At 34.5% G+C, this 17,869-nt stretch overlaps 9 protein-coding genes, 15 long non-coding RNA genes and 2 other non-coding genes across 26 annotated transcripts, besides 1 other annotated feature; 15 read left to right on the top strand and 11 right to left on the bottom strand.

Moving 5' to 3' along the window:
- Positions 1-499: 499 nt before the first annotated feature.
- On the top strand, positions 500-1,443 carry SPOM_SPNCRNA.826. Its single transcript, NR_151206.1, has one exon. It is a non-coding gene; the product is annotated as a non-coding RNA (long non-coding RNA).
- On the bottom strand, positions 882-2,398 carry cpc2 (40S ribosomal protein RACK1). Its single transcript, NM_001019200.3, has 3 exons — positions 2,252-2,398; positions 1,656-2,054; positions 882-1,402 (listed from the first exon to the last, which is right to left on the bottom strand). The coding sequence occupies exons 1-3, from the start codon at positions 2,375-2,377 to the stop codon at positions 983-985; spliced, it is 945 nt and encodes a 314-aa protein (NP_593770.1). The 5' UTR covers positions 2,378-2,398; the 3' UTR covers positions 882-982.
- Positions 1,491-1,573, bottom strand: snoU24b. The gene has a single exon (NR_197119.1). It is a non-coding gene; the product is annotated as a small nucleolar RNA U24b (small nucleolar RNA).
- Positions 2,215-2,456, top strand: SPOM_SPNCRNA.3100. Its single transcript, NR_192468.1, has one exon. It is a non-coding gene; the product is annotated as a non-coding RNA (long non-coding RNA).
- A 58-nt stretch (positions 2,457-2,514) lies between these two features.
- On the top strand, positions 2,515-2,912 carry SPOM_SPNCRNA.3099. Its single transcript, NR_192467.1, has one exon. It is a non-coding gene; the product is annotated as a non-coding RNA (long non-coding RNA).
- Positions 2,520-3,089, bottom strand: SPOM_SPNCRNA.195. The gene has a single exon (NR_150617.1). It is a non-coding gene; the product is annotated as a non-coding RNA (long non-coding RNA).
- A 305-nt stretch (positions 3,090-3,394) lies between these two features.
- SPOM_SPNCRNA.3097 lies at positions 3,395-3,852 on the bottom strand. Its single transcript, NR_192465.1, has one exon. It is a non-coding gene; the product is annotated as a non-coding RNA (long non-coding RNA).
- On the top strand, positions 3,446-3,738 carry SPOM_SPNCRNA.3098. Its single transcript, NR_192466.1, has one exon. It is a non-coding gene; the product is annotated as a non-coding RNA (long non-coding RNA).
- Positions 3,853-3,967: 115 nt separating the features above from the next.
- Positions 3,968-4,329: an LONG TERMINAL REPEAT.
- On the top strand, positions 4,064-4,294 carry SPOM_SPNCRNA.3096. Its single transcript, NR_192464.1, has one exon. It is a non-coding gene; the product is annotated as a non-coding RNA (long non-coding RNA).
- An 81-nt stretch (positions 4,330-4,410) lies between the features above and the next one.
- SPOM_SPAC6B12.14C (uncharacterized protein) lies at positions 4,411-6,381 on the top strand. Its single transcript, NM_001019199.2, has one exon. It carries the CDS (start codon positions 4,446-4,448, stop codon positions 4,908-4,910), a length of 465 nt encoding a protein of 154 aa, NP_593769.1. The 5' UTR covers positions 4,411-4,445; the 3' UTR covers positions 4,911-6,381.
- On the bottom strand, positions 4,889-6,037 carry SPOM_SPAC6B12.13 (protein phosphatase inhibitor). Its single transcript, NM_001019198.3, has 2 exons — positions 5,668-6,037; positions 4,889-5,442 (listed from the first exon to the last, which is right to left on the bottom strand). Exons 1-2 carry the CDS (start codon positions 5,858-5,860, stop codon positions 5,321-5,323), a joined length of 315 nt encoding a protein of 104 aa, NP_593768.1. The 5' UTR covers positions 5,861-6,037; the 3' UTR covers positions 4,889-5,320.
- On the bottom strand, positions 6,286-8,529 carry tom70 (TOM complex subunit Tom70). The gene has a single exon (NM_001019197.3). The coding sequence runs from the start codon at positions 8,515-8,517 to the stop codon at positions 6,640-6,642; it is 1,878 nt and encodes a 625-aa protein (NP_593767.1). The 5' UTR covers positions 8,518-8,529; the 3' UTR covers positions 6,286-6,639.
- Positions 6,409-6,915, top strand: SPOM_SPNCRNA.3095. Its single transcript, NR_192463.1, has one exon. It is a non-coding gene; the product is annotated as a non-coding RNA (long non-coding RNA).
- SPOM_SPNCRNA.3094 lies at positions 7,037-8,073 on the top strand. Its single transcript, NR_192462.1, has one exon. It is a non-coding gene; the product is annotated as a non-coding RNA (long non-coding RNA).
- A 260-nt stretch (positions 8,530-8,789) lies between the features above and the next one.
- On the bottom strand, positions 8,790-8,861 carry SPOM_SPATRNATHR.02. The gene has a single exon. It is a non-coding gene; the product is annotated as a tRNA-Thr (tRNA).
- A 126-nt stretch (positions 8,862-8,987) lies between these two features.
- Positions 8,988-9,569, top strand: prl43. Its single transcript, NR_150820.1, has one exon. It is a non-coding gene; the product is annotated as a non-coding RNA, poly(A)-bearing (long non-coding RNA).
- On the bottom strand, positions 9,071-11,120 carry drc1 (DNA replication preinitiation complex assembly protein). The gene is made up of 3 exons (NM_001019196.3): positions 10,782-11,120; positions 10,093-10,725; positions 9,071-10,052 (listed from the first exon to the last, which is right to left on the bottom strand). The coding sequence occupies exons 1-3, from the start codon at positions 10,909-10,911 to the stop codon at positions 9,802-9,804; spliced, it is 1,014 nt and encodes a 337-aa protein (NP_593766.1). The 5' UTR covers positions 10,912-11,120; the 3' UTR covers positions 9,071-9,801.
- SPOM_SPNCRNA.3093 lies at positions 9,771-11,018 on the top strand. Its single transcript, NR_192461.1, has one exon. It is a non-coding gene; the product is annotated as a non-coding RNA (long non-coding RNA).
- Positions 11,121-11,273: 153 nt separating the features above from the next.
- spp1 (DNA primase catalytic subunit Spp1) lies at positions 11,274-12,933 on the top strand. Its single transcript, NM_001019195.3, has 2 exons — positions 11,274-11,365; positions 11,450-12,933. The coding sequence occupies exons 1-2, from the start codon at positions 11,292-11,294 to the stop codon at positions 12,738-12,740; spliced, it is 1,365 nt and encodes a 454-aa protein (NP_593765.1). The 5' UTR covers positions 11,274-11,291; the 3' UTR covers positions 12,741-12,933.
- trm10 (tRNA m(1)G methyltransferase Trm10) lies at positions 12,819-13,974 on the bottom strand. The gene has a single exon (NM_001019194.3). It carries the CDS (start codon positions 13,887-13,889, stop codon positions 12,975-12,977), a length of 915 nt encoding a protein of 304 aa, NP_593764.1. The 5' UTR covers positions 13,890-13,974; the 3' UTR covers positions 12,819-12,974.
- Positions 13,498-13,828, top strand: SPOM_SPNCRNA.3092. The gene has a single exon (NR_192460.1). It is a non-coding gene; the product is annotated as a non-coding RNA (long non-coding RNA).
- On the bottom strand, positions 13,942-16,093 carry epr1 (ATPase co-chaperone protein). Its single transcript, NM_001019193.3, has 2 exons — positions 15,630-16,093; positions 13,942-15,495 (listed from the first exon to the last, which is right to left on the bottom strand). The coding sequence occupies exons 1-2, from the start codon at positions 15,716-15,718 to the stop codon at positions 14,442-14,444; spliced, it is 1,143 nt and encodes a 380-aa protein (NP_593763.1). The 5' UTR covers positions 15,719-16,093; the 3' UTR covers positions 13,942-14,441.
- On the top strand, positions 14,134-14,376 carry rsa3 (ribosome assembly protein Rsa3; the record flags this gene model as incomplete). The annotated part of the gene is made up of 1 exon (NM_001356064.1): positions 14,134-14,376. The coding sequence occupies one exon, from the start codon at positions 14,134-14,136 to the stop codon at positions 14,374-14,376; it is 243 nt and encodes an 80-aa protein (NP_001343108.1).
- SPOM_SPNCRNA.825 lies at positions 15,991-17,115 on the top strand. The gene has a single exon (NR_151205.1). It is a non-coding gene; the product is annotated as a non-coding RNA, possible alternative UTR (long non-coding RNA).
- SPOM_SPNCRNA.194 lies at positions 16,394-17,174 on the bottom strand. Its single transcript, NR_150616.1, has one exon. It is a non-coding gene; the product is annotated as a non-coding RNA (long non-coding RNA).
- A 147-nt stretch (positions 17,175-17,321) lies between these two features.
- Positions 17,322-17,585, top strand: SPOM_SPNCRNA.3091. Its single transcript, NR_192459.1, has one exon. It is a non-coding gene; the product is annotated as a non-coding RNA (long non-coding RNA).
- Positions 17,586-17,869: the final 284 nt, after the last annotated feature.

Genomic DNA, 17,869 nt, shown 5'->3' with positions numbered 1-17,869 from the left:
TAAGTCAAACTAATAAATTTCGTAGCATGTCAAGTATTACTACCTGGATTTAAAATTTGTAAAGTTAAACAAGAGGTAAAAATATCATATTTGTAAAATAGTTTATGGTTTAAACATGGTTTCATACTTTGGAAATTTTATTTCTTTTTTAGCTTGCGTATAGTTATTCAAATTGTTATCTAGAACCCAGAGCCAATTTGATTCAATTGTTTGGCAAAAGTCTACCAAATTACAAATAGCAAAATGATTAATCAACCTAGCATTAGTTTTCACATTTTTTTTGATGCGATTGCTATTTCCTTTCACCTAATGCTTCTTCAGAGTTTTTCTGTAGAATTTATATTACTTTTTAAGGACTAATTTAGTTTACCTATGTACGAAATTTTTGAAATTTTATATATTACAAAATTAAGCACCCTGAACACATTTAGAGAACAAGTATCCTTATAACCAACGTTAGTGAAAAACAAAAACAATTCTGTTTTTATTCATTGAATGCCTCTTAAATAATTCAGAATACTCGAACAACAACTATTCAGCCACCCCAGCGAAGGACGAGCGAAAGGCCGATATAACGCATCTTTATTATATCGGATTTCCAAATATTAACACTCTACTCATCAAAACATACATTTTTGTACAAAAGGTTAAAAACAAAACCATTATATACCAACTTTCCAAAATACTATGTCACTAGCAAACTACGAAAACAATGCACATAACTTGAATTGGTGTTTAAAGGGATTTTTGCTGCAATATTTTTGTTTTAAGGCTAAGTGCTACTCTGTAATTGTATACATAATACATGGCTTTCAAATATGATATCTACTTAAAAATATAAAATGACGGAAAACTTATTGACACAAAAACCGCTAATATATATTCTTTGGGAATCGAATTTGATTCAGAGTTTAAAGAAAACGATGCACCCTAAAGCCATTCATCATTATCGTCTTATGGGACAACAATTAAAATCTTATTTTTACTTGGTAACTTGCCAGACACGAATGAGATTATCAGTCCAGCCAGAGAACAAAGTTTGGCCATCAGGAGACCAGGTAAGAGAAATACACTCAGGCTCAGAGCTCTTCTTGCCAACACCAACAAAGTCAACAGTAAGTTCATCAACCTTCTCTTGAGTCTCCAAATCGAAGATACGAATGGAAGAACCAGTGGCGGCACAAAGCCAGTAACGGTTAGGGGAGAAAACAAGGGCATTAATGTTAGCCTTGGCTTCCAAAGAGTAGAGGTGGGTAGACTCGTTAAGATCCCAAAGCATCAAGGTACCGTCTCTTCCACCGGAAGCACAAAGAGATCCATCAGGGGAGATGGTGACTGCAGATACGTAACCAGTATGGCCATAGTGAGAAGTGCGAAGGGAGAAGGTTTCCAAATCCCAAACCTTTGAAGAGAGTTAGCATTAATTAATTAGAATGAATAAATTTGTAAATGGTTATAGCCAGAGCCAAAATCAAAATAACAATTGGAAAAGTCAGAACATATGGTGATTTGTTTTGTCTCATCGAGCCGTAAGGCCTCCGAAGTAGCAAATATTAATCTAAACATCATTCCTTGCTTGACTAAAAACTGCAGAGCCAATAACCATAAACATCTAATGACTATGTATTGCAATAATACACTAAAATAATACTTACCTTAACGGCCTTGTCCCAACCAGCAGAGACGAAGGTAAGGTTATCGGGGTTAGGAGAGAAGCGCACACAAGAAACCCAGTCAGAGTGACCACCATCGGTGATAGTGTACTTGCAGTTACCAATAATGTTCCAAATCTTAATGGTCTTGTCACGGGAACCAGAAACAACCTGGCGGTTGTCAGGAGAAATGGAGACAGATAAGACATCGCTGGTGTGGCCAACGAATTGGTGAGTGCACTCACCCTTCTCAAGATCCCACAAACGGATGGTCTTATCCCAAGAGGCAGACAAGGCATAGTGACTATCGAAGGAAAGGGCACAGTCAGAAACGAAGTGGCTGTGGCCGGTCAAACGTCTCTGTGCGACTCCATAATTCACGTCATCACGGACCAAGTTCCACTGAAATAGATGTTAGAAAACTAGTACTAAAGCAAGAAAGCAATCGAAAGCGCTCAATATTTTTATCTGATGTGCTAATTAGGTAAAATTTTCAGGTCTGGTTTTTCTACCGCTATCACTGTATAATTTACATATTGCACAACTTCATTATTAGATTGCTAACAATTACCGCACTGAAATTTTTTTGATTTACATACCAAAATGATGGACTTGTCACGAGAACCGGAAAGAAGAATATCAGGGTTCTCGGGGGCAGTAGAAAGAGATGTAACCCATCCAGAGTGACCTTCGAGAGTTGCACGGAGCACAAGTTGTTCTGGCATGTTGACTGGTCGGGATGTCTTGAAGGAGAGATGTAGGTAGCTCAAAAAATGTTCTATATGGACTGTGACTGTCTTTGAACTTTTTTAGGTTAGGGCTGCAGTTCTCTTGTGGTGGTGACTATCGAAGTATACCCGATAGAATAAATATGCTGTTATATTTTCTAATGTAATAATCATTCTGGTATTTCTATTGTTGTCCTTGGAAGATTGTTGTTTCGGCATTTTCGAGTATTTGAAGACCAAAGATGCTTCGCTCGTGCAACTCAAAAATGTGACTACTACCAATAGTAACGAAACGTAAAGCCTTCATAGTAAATTTGCTTGTTTTCATTAATAAAAATGAATTTTATATTCATAGAATCTTATCTTACTAACAAGCGCGAAGAATCAAACCCTCCACCTAGTAGGAGATTTATGACTGGCCTGAGCAATTGGCTTGAGTTTTGTTTGAATTCCTAAAACTCGGCTAAAATTAAATCAATCAGTCGCATAAAATGAAGCTTTACATGGGGTCCTTAGCCCTATCCTTTCAATATCCTTTGTGATTTGTAGATTGTATTCGTATTACCGTATATGAAAGTATGGTATTTCATTTCCGACTAAACACTATAAGCAGGTTTGGTCCTTAAGAAACGTTTGTCGTAAATATACAGTTTTTCCTGTCAGGGCTAATAATTTCAACTTGATGATTCGTTGTAAATAGTATTTTGATGACTGAATAATTTTGCTCTAATTGTTTTGGGGTCTAATAATTTCTCTAGGTTAAATATAGTGACTTAAAAATTTCCTTGTCTGAAACCAGAAAGTGTTTTATTGTATTTTTTTTTCTGCAATTTAAAAATCGCATAAACAAATCTTACCTGCTTTGATTTTAGCAAATGAATTATTATTCATTTTATCGATTATTATTTTGAAATTTATCTTGAATAATGCTCTAGATCACTCAGTGTATTAAATTTTTTTTTTGTTTATAAAAAAATTCCTAAATTTGCAATTAAAACGCTTGAGGTCAGAAAGCGTTAAACACATGATTATTTTCTTTTATCAAGGGGGTTAGCCTATATTTTTATTGGAACGACACATTTGCAAAATTAGGATTAATTTAATTCGACAACTTAATTTTCTTAGTATTTTTTTTTGTCACAATATTAGCCTTTACTATAAAAAGTTGTGCAGAGCTCAATTATACATACTGAACTTGCTGCAGTTATAACTTATATCTAGTTTCCTATCTATTATTTAATTTTAAATTAACTTAGTGATGAAAAATCCAGCCATACCGTTAGGTTCTTTCTACAACGTGCAGTTTATTGTACCTCTTGACAGCGTTTAATGAATTGCATTTCAACAGCTAAGAAGGGCTTTTCCTTGCTCATTTGGAATTTTCGTGTTTAGTCCAATGGTTCATTTTACTGATTATTATATTATGATCAAATAATTATAAAATTAAGATAAATTTCATCAGTAATGTCGAGCAATTATTACTACAGCAGTCAAAGTTATTATAGACGCTGTATGTTGTAGCATCGATTACGTAAACTTTCGTTAAATTTTGCAACGCCATAAGCTTCACCAACAAAAAGCTACTGCTTTATGTAAGCTACGCAGTTTGGTATCCGATTTAAGGATACGTAGAACTGCGGTGAGTTTTCCTTGTGGTCTATTATATTACAATACACAGGTTGTATAAGTAGCAACTGAGTATAGGTATTGTATTAACTGGGTTATAATGTTACCTATCACTAATATAGCTCATAACTGAACTGAGGAACGAGGTTCAGTTGTAACGCTATTTATAATATTTCTAAATAGTTGTTATCAACGGGTATCTATGTATATAGACGGATAGTTACCCGTGATTATCAATAAACGGATCTTAGCTAGTATTCCAACATATGACATATAGTGATACGCAACGTAGTGTATCATAGCGTAGTGTAGTATTACTGACACTTTATTCTTTTTTGTGAGCTACGGCTATAATACGTTAAAATGTGAAGCGAAAAGAGATTAATGAAAATTAACAAAGAAACACCAACTAATAATTTTTTATTATATTGAAAATGAAATGGATACAAATTTAAACTTCTCTCCTTCTCAGTCAAATGATCTGTCTACATCATCAGGATATGAAAATGTTTTATCTCATTTTAAGCAGGCAGCTTTGAGCGTTACTCAATTATATCAAGCGTCTACTACTGAAGTTTTAAAAGCACAAAAAGCTGGGTACAATCAGGCTCTTCGGGAGGTTCTTGAACTTATTGAATCAGGTGCCAGTATTGACTTTATTTCACAGTATTGCCTCGAGAAGCTCGCTTCTAGCGATAACGATTCCTCCGTTCACAACCATCACGACAATTCTGTCTTAAGAAATGAAGATACACAACTACAGCCTCATATTGTATGCAATAGAACTGTACGCGCCGGTCGCCCAGTCTTGGATGAGGATGACGAGGAAATGAACATTGCTACCCCACATAAACGCAGAGTTTACGACTTGAATTCTAGCTGGATGAAACGTGGACGAAGGTGATAAGTTATTCTTATTGTACTACCGATATGTCCAACTAATTAAAAAAAGCACCTATGTCTGTTTTGCATTATAATTTATTTCAGAATCTACGAGTATATCAAACAGTCTCTTTTTTATCAAAAGTCCCGCACTTTTCTTTGACACTTTTCATACATTTGATGTAAAGTTCATTAAAAAGAAAAAGATGAGTATCTGGCTAACGTTGAAAAGCATAAAAGCTGCTATCATTTATTGTGGGATTTTTCAAAACCTTTACAAAGGTATGACTGCTAAAGCCATCGAGATTCCTTTTCAAAACGTATTTTAAGTTTCAAAAGTAATGTTGGAATTGGGTTTTTGGCATATTAAGAAAAATACTTAAGACATATGACTTATATCTCATTTTCAATATAGGGGACTCAACGAACAACCTAAGCGCGTTCATATGCATTGCGACTGCAACATGAGGAACAAGAGGAATCCGAGTCCGAATCACTATCTGAATCGGATGAACTTTCATCAAACTTTCTCTGTTTGTGAAAGATACAGCACACTAGTAATATTTAGCATCACATCATGTTAAATCCTTTAATTTTCTATGTTCGTGTATCAAGCCTCTAGTGCTTTGATAAATCAAAGATAAAGAATGTAGATATGTATAAATAGACTCATACTGTCCAATTTTTAAAATCAATATAAGTCTGAAAGTTGTGCTTGTTGCCAAAGGATGGAACAAGGCCTATTCTCTTCTTCGTAAAATCACCAGAACTTCACTTACCTTTCGATTTCTTTTTATTCATATGCTCATTATCTACAGTGCTTACCGTCCATCTAACTCTTCTGACTGGTTCCGGTTGTAAATGGAGCACATTCTCAGATTCTTCATGGCTTATTGACGCGGATTCCTCCGTACTTTCAATGGTAACTGTAGCTGATGAGGAGATATCACCTAACGGTCTTGTGAGTTCCATGGGAATTGTCAAGATTACGTTGAGTGATAAAACACGAAGTTCACTGTTTTATAAGTGAACCTTCAGTTTCGTTAACCAACTCTTCCTCTCAAGCAATTGCTTCAAGAAAAACAATTTTAGTGTAATTATTATAAAATTCCTCTGTTGTTTGAAAGACGATGGCGAAGAGTGGTGTGCACTTCAAGATGCTTGCTATTCTCTAATAGGATATTCTTCTATTCCTTTTTCTTCACTATATAAGATTGTGAGAAATCGTTACTGCGTTATATCTCCCTTAGGTTACATCTCCCTTGATGACGAAACCAAATATTGTTTTCCTAAAAACCTTCAGCTGCCTATTTCAACTTATTTGGTAAAGAGAATTAATAGACACCTACCATTTTATATTAAATTAGAGTCCTAAATTATGATAACATTCTGTAATGGTTGAATCTCAATGGGTATAATATTTCATTGCTATTGCTGTCGTTAATAAATACACTACCTACTAAACATGAAGTACAAAGAAATAATAAGTTCACATTTTAGGGAGTAGCGAACAAAATATCATTATTGCTAACCCTAAGAATCAAGTTAAAATCAAAAATCCGTCAACCAGAATACATTAGCAAACATGTTCCGTATACAAAACTTCGTTTGGTTTAAGGATTTTCAGCACTTGCTGTCATCCAAACAAAAAATTTCCGAGCCACATTAAAATTGGAACCTTTTTAAAGCATTCAAAATGTTTTCGCCAACTGCTTATTTTGACTAACAGTAATTCTCATATACAATCTCGTTTACATAGGATTGCTTAAACGACCAACCAACTGTGGGTACTTTTCAGTCAAGGCAATTTGCGTACGAGTAGCCTCAGCATATGAAAACGCATTCACCATTTCACTTTCAGTACGAGCCAGTTGTGCAGATTTCTCGAAATATTCAAGGGCTTCACGAGCTTTACCTTGTTGCAATAGGAATTGAGCCATACTGGCAATTGCAATATCACATTCGGGATCAGCCGATAGAGCCTGTCGACAAAGATTTTCAGCTTGAGATATATCTTTCTTCCATTGGAATACAGCAAGAGCCTTATTAATCAAAGGCATTGCACTCATAATTGTTAGATGTTCTCTCTTCTCAAGCTCAATTGCATGATCAAAGTTCTTGACAGCATCATCGAACTTTTGTTGATCTAAGAGTATTTCACCAAAGTAATTATAAACTTCGCTTGAATTAGGGAACCTCTTTTTACAATCTTCAAATGTCTTCATTGATTCCGCAATTGCATGAGTCTTATATTGAGCTACTCCAAGTTGGATATGGCTATAAATAAAAGAGTCATCCAATGCAATAGACTTTTGATAATCAGAAATGGCTTCTGCAAACTCACCAGAAACAAACCTAACTTGTGCACGATGATAATAAAGATCCGAATCGGTTTTATCAACAGATTCTGCATCATTCAGTACCTTCCACATTTTTTCATTATCATTTTCATCTAAATAAGCGGCTGAGAGACGAATATATGGTTGAATGAACTTGCGATCTAATTTAATAGCTGCATTAAAATTTTCCATCGAACCTTTAGAGTCACCAGATACAAATTTAAAAGTACCAACTAGATTATGAGTGCGAGCATTAACCGAAGGAGATGAGAAAGATCCCAGACAGGATTCCTTTGCTTTATCGTACGAAAGTTGATATTCACCCTTTTCTAAATATTCATAAGCCTCTGCTAAAGCAGCATCACCGTCAAATTTATTATCAAACAAAGGTTTTGGTTGAGCATGGAATGAATCGAGATAAGTCTGGATAAAGCTGGCAGCTGGCAATTTAGGAGGACGTTCCTTTAAAAGAGCAGACGACTTCTTTTCAGCAACCTTTTTTAACAATCGTTCAACGGTAGCAGTCATACTCTCATTAGCGAAGCCATCGAAAATGCAGGAAACGGTACTATCCATAAGGGCTTCATCCAATTTACCAAGTTGCTCATAAGCAGCAGAACGACGATTTAACGCTTTCACATAGCTTGAATCAAGTGAAAGAGCTTCACTTGTATCCTTAATTACTTGCTCAAAATCACCGATGGCTGCATAACAGGCTGCACGATTAGAGAAGAAAATAGGGTCATGAGAGCAGGTGATAGCCTGAGTATAATAGTCAATAGCATTAGCATATTCCTTTTGTCCATAAGCCTTATTACCAAGAGTCTTTAACTCGGCAGCCAATTTTGCCCTTTCCTCCTTCGTCATAGATTTTACCGATTCCTCAGTAGCAATTTTATCGACAGAAGAATCGCCGACCTTCTTGGCTTTAACCTTTTTTTTATTCTTCTTCTTCTTTTTTGCAGCAGCAGCAGCAGCGGCTGCTGTTTCAACATCCTTTCCAGTTTCTGAGCTTTTAAGATCCTCTTCTTTTACGACCTTTGCAGCTTCATTTTTTCCTTCATTAACTTTGGATTCAGCCTTATCTTGATGAGCCTTAAGTTTTTTAGAACGTTTATGACTAGCTTTTTTCTGTTGTACATGATAAACACCCCCAACTGTAGCAAAAACGGCAACAGCACCAATAGTGTAAACAAATGTCCTATGGCGCCTTACAAATGCTGAAACGGAATTTAAAACTCCAGAAGACACAATTGCCTTACCATTTTCTGCATTGGATATACCAGACATGGTATTGGTTTTGGCTAGGTTGGTACCGATTCATGACCACTATACTTCAGCAAAGTGAATGCTACCTTATTGCATTGCTAACGAACTGCAAAGCACATTCATTGACAAAGGTTAAGGAACTAAAACTTGATTACGAAGTGATAGAAAACAAAAAAAGAAACGGTGAACAGCAGTTTAATAGGAGCTATTATTATGAAATGGTGATAATTTGCACAGGTGCTAGTTTTATTAATTCTACTCAATTCCGCATCAAGTAGGAATTTAAAAAAAACTGCTCCAGCAGTGACTTGAACACTGGGCCTCTTGCTTACTAGGCAAGCGCTCTACCACTGAGCTACAAGAGCTGATGTTATCCCCGTATAAAATACAATATATAGAGAGCGTAGTAAAGAAGTTTACCTTAAACAATGAAACGTATTGACTGTATTTGTTAATTACACAATGCACTTCTTTTGGATTCTGATTATCTAGAGCCCTTTTATTTGTCTTTAAAAAGATTTGTTAACTTGATTGTAGGTTGAACTATGTTTTGAATACAATTGAAGAGTTGCGACCAAAATCTATTACAGTTGTTGCCTGTATCTTATAAGCTATCTATTATTTAAAGCATGGTTTCTTAAGTTGTAAATGACATTTGGAAATGACTATTCATGTTTTGAAGTTTAGCATCAACGTATGGTGTTTAGGTTGTCTAAAAATTTAGTTAAGAGGAAATTTGGCATCGCTGTCCCCTAAGGATGAATAAGCTATGCAAATCCATGTAAAGTAATGATGATATTCAGCTTTCATGTATTCCTCATTTCAATAGATCCAAACTTATTTGAAGCTGTTTTTTTATTTGTCTTTCTCGCCAGCTTCAATATTGAAGGTTCGATTTTTTTTGTACTTCTTCTTTCCTTACGTCCTCATGATATTCGTATATCAAAACGTTCCAGTCTTAGATTTAATGTTGGACGAATGCCTACGTAAAAATATAAAACGTTTATCGTTCGATAGTAACTAATTTGATTTTACCCGAAGATTAAGAACAAGAAATATATGATTCATTCAAACTTTTATATTTCCAAAATTTTTTTAACAGGATACCACAAACTCATGATGTATTATTTCATTTAAATCTCAAAAACCCACAAAATCTATTTCCAGGTTTTATTGAATGCATGATTTATTAAATATATATACCTCTTTAACATTCATTGAAAAAGTGTATATCCTATTAAGGAAGATCAGAAAGTATGTGTTTTTTTAAATACAACAGCAAAGTTCCGATTGACAAATTATATGTTAGCTTCTGTGACGCCGAAATTTACGTTTTTTTAATTTGTAAGAGGAATAATTCTGGCTTACTTGTTTTCCAATAACAAGCCCGTTTCTCATAATCTTTTTATTTTGTCGTTCACTCTGCAGATCTAAAAATGGTGACGAATCTTTGCTAGCAGTTGTATCTTCATTGTCGTCAATGCCATTTTCCGCATCTTCGTCTATTTCAGGAAGACCTTCTAAATGACTTTTGGAAAGATTCATTGAAGGGGGCACTAAAACGTTAGTTCAGGTACAAACAGGAGAAAACCTTACATTTAACAAGACGATTTTGTCGTTTAATTTTTTTCTTCATAGGTTGTGATATGTCTCTATCTACAAGGCTTTCTGAAGATGAGCTACTAAAGCTTTCAAACTCCTGCAATATCTTCTCTTCATTTGATCCGTAATCATCTTCAATATCTTTTAACTCACGAAGCATTTCACTGAGACTTTTTCGGCATGGCGCATTAACTCGAAGTAAGTTAGGAGATGTATAAACTTGAAGGCGATATGAAGAGGGGGTTTCAAGAACGGTGGGAGTATGTTGAGCCACAGGTTCGGGATTTTTTGATGGAGTAGTCGGTATCATAGTTGATGAAATTTCACTAGTGTTATGTTTTATATCCGAAATTTGATCCACATGAGAATCTGCAATGGGAGACATGTCTTCAAGAAGGTTAAGTACTCGACGTGACAACTGTGGAGTAGGACCTAAAAGACTTTTATCCACAGTTTTCGGAGTAACCTGTAGATAATCATTTCGGGGCGCTTTAGGACTCTCGTTCGCTTCAGTTTCAGCACGCTGTTTTGTAGGAGTTTGAAACTTAAAGTCGACCTTTGTTTTTGCTTTTTTAGGGGTAATGGAGGATTCGCGTTTCAACTCGTAGTATTGCTTATATAAAAGCGCTAAAAAAGTTCGTTAGTTTGCTTCAAAAATTCAAGTGTATCTTTGGCTTACATACCTATTTCTGGTTGTTTCTTCACATCCTCCTTAGAAGGTTTGCAATTGTTCGTATGGACGTACTCATGTTCCCACTTCTTTAAGAGCGCTTTTATACTAGATATTTGTTTAGTTCGTGATTCATCGTGCATGATTTGCCAATTAATGCACTGCCTGGACCCAATTTCAATTTTGTAGTGTTCGATTCAAACAACTGCAAAAACAAACTCAAAACAAAAAGAGAGGCTAATCTACATAAACATATATTTCTTCTAATTCTATATGTGGAGAAATACCATTGCACAGAGTTTGATACGTATCTCGAAATGCAAAGTTGAAATGTTAATTATGCTTTAAAAGTAAAGTAGATGCACTAATGAATGCTCCATTTTACTGCTGAATGTTTACGCATACGTTAAGCAGTTTTTTAAATTTAAATAACGTATAACGTTTAAGTACGCTGTCGTTTCCTTTTGATTTATGGTTGAGCTGTATGTAAATAACCTTTGTTTTTAGCTAAACTTATTACAATATGACTGTTCAAATCGATGAATTGGACGACAAAGATTTGGATGAGATAATTGCAAACGGAACACTTGATGGCGCGTAAGTGTGAATACTGAACAATCTTAACTATGGACTCGATTGAGCCTCTAAAATAATGAAAATTCTCTAACAATTTTCTTATAGTAAACAGGGAGCTGTGGATTCAGAGACGATGATTCAATATTATCGCCATCTTTTTCCGTGGAAATATTTATTTCAATGGTTAAATCATGGTCCGGTAGTCACTAATGATTTTGCTCATCGGGAGTTCGCGTTCACACTTCCTAATGATGCTTATATTCGTTATTTATCTTTTTCAAATTGGGAAGAGTTAAAAAAGGAAGCTTTAAATTTATGCCCAAGCCGATTTGAAGTTGGACCCGTTTATAGTGCCAATCCCAGGGACAGGAAAACAATAAGGAAGTCAACATTTCATCCGCTTAAAAAGGAACTCGTTTTTGATATAGATATGACTGACTACGATGATGTACGAACCTGCTGCTCAAAAACAAATATATGCGAAAAATGCTGGCCATTTATTACGATCGCAGTTCAAGTTTTAGATATTTGTTTTCATGAGGACTTTGGATTTAAACACATATTGTGGGTATACTCTGGTCGAAGAGGTATTCACGCTTGGATTTGTGACGAAATTGCTTGTTCTTTAGACGATCGGTCTCGTAGAATGATTGCCAGTTATTTACAGGTTGTAGTAGGTAATCCTCAAGGTGGCGTACGACTTATTAATAACTTAAAAAGACCCCTTCACCCACATTTGACTCGTTCTCTCAACATTCTCAAATCGGCCTTTGTAAAAATTGTCCTTGAAGACCAAGATCCGTGGGCTTCTAAAGAAGGAGCCGAAAACCTTTTGAAATTACTACCAGACAAGGATTTAGCATCTGCTCTTCGTAAAAAATGGGAGGTTGATCCTGAACGATCTAGCAAAAATAAATGGTCCGACATTGACACTGTCTTAGCATCTGGTTCTATTGCCTCTATATCTCCTTCAGTAATTGCGATTGCCAAGCAGGACATTGTTTTAACCTATTTGTATCCAAGATTGGATGTTGAGGTTTCTAGACATTTAAACCATTTGCTAAAATCTCCATTTTGCGTCCACCCCGGAACTAGTCGTGTTTGTGTTCCCATAGATATAGAGAGGATGGATTCTTTTAATCCTTTGAAAGTACCCACTGTGAATGATCTTTTGCAAGAGTTGGATAAAAATTCCCAAAATGATAACGGCCATGGTCCAACAATGGAAACTAATACAACAGAAAACCAAAAAGATAATGCTAGGGGACAATCAAACAAGGGGCATGGCTTTTCAACTTCTCTCAATCCTTATACGCTGTACTTTAAATCGTTCAGTAGCCAGCTTTTTAAAGAAACAGTAGGAAATAAAAGAAAACATGAGAATTTGGAATTTTAAAATCGTATTTCAACAATCGATTCAAGCTTTAACTAAAAATTTGGGCATACATTTACTCATGAAAGGATGGAAGCTCTGACTTCTATTTACGTGGAGCATATTGTTTTCCGTTAAATCGACAGTAATAATATATTTTTTAATACCTCTTTATTTATCCTTTTTTGCTAAATACATTATAATAATAAAAACCAAAACAAATCAAAAGCATAACTAGTATGATTTTAAACTAGCGATTTAATTTTCTTTTTCCAATTCACTATCAGATTGATTTGACTGAGACCTAGTATCCTCAGAAACATCAAACGATTCGTCGCTTTTAAGCAAAATTCCCTTTCTTTTTGGAATGACCTCCATGAATGCCTTTTCCCAATCTCTGTACTCTAACCAAAGAGATAATATTTCAAAGACCTGATTAACCGTAAGTATTTTCCTATCCGTAATTTTAATGTATTCATCAATTGGAAGCTTTGCAGTTTTGATCCCTTGCTCAGACGCTTTATTTTGACATAAATTTTTGTACCGATTCTTGTCGACAATCGCACCAATAATATAAATCTTGTCTTCATCGAGTTCGGTGATGGTGTTATCTGAATCAGCAGAAAGATATACTAATTTTTCTTTTTGGGATTCAAATTCCTCTAAATAAGACTTAGTAGTTGGGTTGTATCGTTTCCAATTATTTTGTTGCCCCTTTAGCACAAAATCTTGTCTGGTTTTCAAACGTCCACCAAAGTTGGTAGCAAAAAGTTCTACAGGATGTAAAGCTGTACGATTTGCAGAATGACATCTAGTAACCTGTTGACATAAAGAGTTGATTTCTTTATCGTTCATCAGATCATCAAATGCACAATCCAAAACAATTCGGATACTACTAGGAACGACCTTTCCTAGTCTGATCCTCTTCTTTTGACTTTTAACTACTTCGCCAGCTTCAATTTTTCGCTTTCTTTCCTCTTTTCGTAATCGCTTTTTTTCCCGGCGCATCTCTGCTCGCTTTTCACGACCTGCATCCCACTCTTGCTGTCTTTTTAATCTTTTTAATGCAGATTTGCTAAGAACGGGTTGCTCTTGAGTTTCATTTTTAGAAACGTCAGCTTCAGAAGTATTTGTGTCATCTTTACCAATATCTAAAGCGTCTTTGTTTTCCATAATTTCCCAACTTTATTGCAGTCAAAATATAGCCTAAATTTATCTAGTTATATCGTTATTTTGAACCTAGCCAGGCTGTTCATCTAATGGAAAAAGTAAGAGTGTTGTGAAGTATAAAAAGTTGGTAACTACGCCAATCTCGCAATTATTAACTTTGGGTAATAAAGGGATTCAGGAAGTCGAAAATAAAAAAATTTTGCAAAATTGTATTATTTACAAACTTCGACAAAACAAGCTTTGAAAAATGGCAACAAACGATCAAAAAATCGATAACAAATCGACGGTATCAAATATGCTTGAAAATCCTATGTTTCAGACATTTTCAAAAAAAGAAACAGAAAAGCCATCACTATCTGAATATATGGAACAACTTACTTCAGAGTTTGGAGAAGAGCTAGACAATTTAAGGCAAAAGGAAATTTTTGATCATAACAAACTACAATTGCTTATTGAAAGTTTGCGTGCTGGTCACAAAATTTATGAATAATGGTTTATATAACTTAGCAAAAAACAGACCTGTATTATTCTATTAAAAAAGATAAGCTTGCGGTGCTAATCTTGATCCAACTTATCGTCTTCGTTCAAAAAACCATCTTCGGATGCTGTATAAAACTCGTTATCAGAGATTTCGACAAAAGTAAATGTTTTTTCTATTTCCTCAAAACTTCTCGTATAGAAGTCAGAGGAAGAAACTTTGTTCGAATATGGGGATTCGCTAGGAGCATCTTCGGGTTGTTTATTCGATTCCGCGTTTTTCTGGGCTTCTTTTGCGTGCTTTTTTATTTCTTGGTTCATTTTCCTTAAATTTTTTTTATGTTTTTTGCTGTTTTCATGGTTCTCCAATTGATTTTGTGATCGAAAGTTCTTGTTACAAACCATACACATTATTGGATTTGAATTCACAATTTCTTTGCTCAAAGATTCATCATCGCTGGATGTTTCTTCCTGATCGATTATTGTCCAAGACGCAATTGATTGGTTTTTAAAAGTTTCCTGGTACTGACGCCGATCACGTTCACTTTGCTTTCGCGATGCTTCTTGTAGGGAGTTGTATCTTTCTCCATCGCTTAGTTTCACAACGTTTTTTCTCCGTGGATCAAGATCACATGCTTTTCCTATTAAATCTCTGACAAGTTCGTTATATCGCTGAATGCAGTATTGTATCTGCCTTTGATTTTGTCTCTTCATTAATCGCCGTGTAGCTGCATCACTTTCCTCTTCTTCATTATATAGAGCTTCCCATTCAAAAGATTTTTTCGTTGAAAATCTTAGCCATTTTTGATAAATAGGTTTGGCATACGTCCAAAGCCAAGTTGTGTCCCCTAAAGTTGGAAGGTCGTCTGTGGAACCCGCTATTTTTTCGTCTTGTCGCAGTCTTTCAACGAACGCTGAGGTGCTTTCAAAAGGGATTTTCTCAATTGTTTGTAGATGCTGCAAAACGTCTTCAATTTGTACAGAATATTGGTTTCTTAGATAGTCTTTTTCATGCCATTTTCGTTTATCATCATTAGAGAGAATATTGTATGCAGCGTTTATTTGGGAAAATATTTCGTTATAGTCTTCAATGCCCGGATTTCTATCGGGATGATATTGCAAAGCTAATTTTCTGTTATGATTAGTAAAGATACACAAAGGCGATCAATTCTTCACAACTTAAACGATTATGTTTTAATCACAGATCGAAAAGCTGTAAATTTATATTCTATGTTGATTGATTAAGTTGAAAACAAGTTTTCATACCGGTAATTTGCTTTAATCTCTTGCAAGTCAGAGTCATGATTCACTTGCAAGATTTCATAGCAATCCATATCCTTAAAAGGGTTATTCATGATTGGTGATAAATAATTTGCATAAAATCATAAGTTAACCAGTAAAAGACTTATATAAAGTAGCTTCAAAGACAAAATTCCAAGGCCGAGGAGTGGAATGAATTATCAACCGCAATTGAGATTGCTTGTGATAAACTAACAATTCAATTCTACAATTGAAATACAAAAAAAGCAAAAAAATTGAGAGTTGCCCGTTCAATCGCCAAAATACAATACCTTCAGTACGTTCTATGTAAAATGGTGATCTTTCTCACAAACCGGCGACAATAGCTCCCAACTGTGTTTCAAAAAATGTAGAAAGAGACAAAAAGGCGAATTGACGAGAAACAACGAATCAAAATACTGTTAATGCTAAAAAATAAAGTAATATGCTATGGGTAAATTAAATCTGTGTTGACAAACCCGCAAATACATAATATGGTGTGGTCCCTCACGTCTCGCCAATGCTGAAGTAAATAAATACAACAAGCGAAACATAAGTTAAAGTTGTGTACGAAATCATTTGAACCCTAAATAAATTTGTGTTCTATACATGCAAACTTTAGACAGTTTGAAATCCGAAAAATCACTTTTGTAAAAAATGAATATATGAATAAATATATATATTAACATATATTGATATATGTATAATCTTAATACAGTTTACAAACTACTGTCTTCTTAATTAAGAAAACATGGTTCTCATGAAAACTTATATTGTTATTTAAGGTCTTGCTGCTATATATGCATTAGCAAAATGCACATTTCCAAAAAATGAAGTTAAAATTATCAGTTTACAAAAGACATTGAACTAAAGATCAAATTTTTCCACAACCGAATTAAAATGTAAGATTGTGTTTTTTAGAAGAAGCCAATGCGCTAATAATAATGCCATGCTTGCATTGCTTAAAAACAAACGAACTTCTTGCCTTCATGTAGCAAGGCTATTATCACGAATTTTCATGTTAATTTCGCTATGAATGCTTGGTCTTTTCTGAGTTAATCAATACTATTTAGCTAAGGTTTCGCTCATATAGAATACGAAAATTTCGCATTTATTAATGCAAATTTCCTCGATGTTTTTAATATATTGTGTTGCTAATCTGACTATATAACACTGCCTCTTCAAGGGACAAATAGTTTTAACAAAATTTGTTTACATTATTGAGTCAAGCAATTACGACCCGATGTTATAAGCATTACGCAGATTTCTTTTACAAAAGGGAGGTCTCTTTCATTTACCCCAAGCTTAGCATTACAAAATCATGTGCAAATGAGAAGACTACTTTTAGGGAAAATAAAAATCTAAACTTGATTGGAAAGCGAAAGTTTAAATCCTAAATTGTTTGAGGTTGACGTGTTAGTTTTTCACCGTAATAAGTAAATAGCATTGTATAATGAATAAAAGAAAAATTTTGATAGTTTAACAATTGCTGCTATTCATATTTTAATAGAATCTCAAAATTCATACTAATCGACTTTCTTATCCTTCTATATTCTTCAATATTTCAAACTCGTTTTAAGTCTCTCCTATAGCTTGGGATTATTCAATGAAATTGTAATTGTCGTCCTTTCCTTTACATTGTGAATACTAAAAAATTGCTTCTTCCAGAATTGTTTTATTGACTCACGGATTTGCAACATGTCCTTCTCCTCTTTTTTTTTTTTTTTTCTTTTTTTTTCTAATCTGTAAAAAAACCAAAATTTTACAATCTCGATAATCCTTTTAATGTCTATAGTCATCAAACACGTTTATCTACTTACTCAATACGATAATGTACAATAATTCCATACGAAACTTGCCCTTATCTGTTTTAGTTTTTTGTGGCACACCGTTAACTAATCGTGAATAAAATGGTTATTACAGTCATAGTCCGGTTTAATCGGATCAATCAAATATAATTAGATACCTACTTATTATCATATACATACAAAATTAAAAACAATACAAAAAAGAGGAAAACAAAGAGGCTCAACTTCTTACCGACTATCCTTTATCTCTCTTTTTTTTTTATTTTTTTTTATTTTTTCTCTTTTGGCACAGTGCTACAGAACATTTGTTCAACAACCCAACTCTGTACGTTTCACACATTGTCAGCAAATTGTTGACAATCAGCACAAGCCTCATTCTATAAAGCTAAGGAAGATTTCGTACCACTGCTGGTCTTCCAA

Source organism: Schizosaccharomyces pombe (genome assembly GCF_000002945.2).
Source record: "Schizosaccharomyces pombe strain 972h- genome assembly, chromosome: I".
Classification (NCBI taxonomy): domain Eukaryota; kingdom Fungi; phylum Ascomycota; class Schizosaccharomycetes; order Schizosaccharomycetales; family Schizosaccharomycetaceae; genus Schizosaccharomyces; species Schizosaccharomyces pombe.
This window is presented reverse-complemented; position numbering and strand designations above follow the sequence as displayed.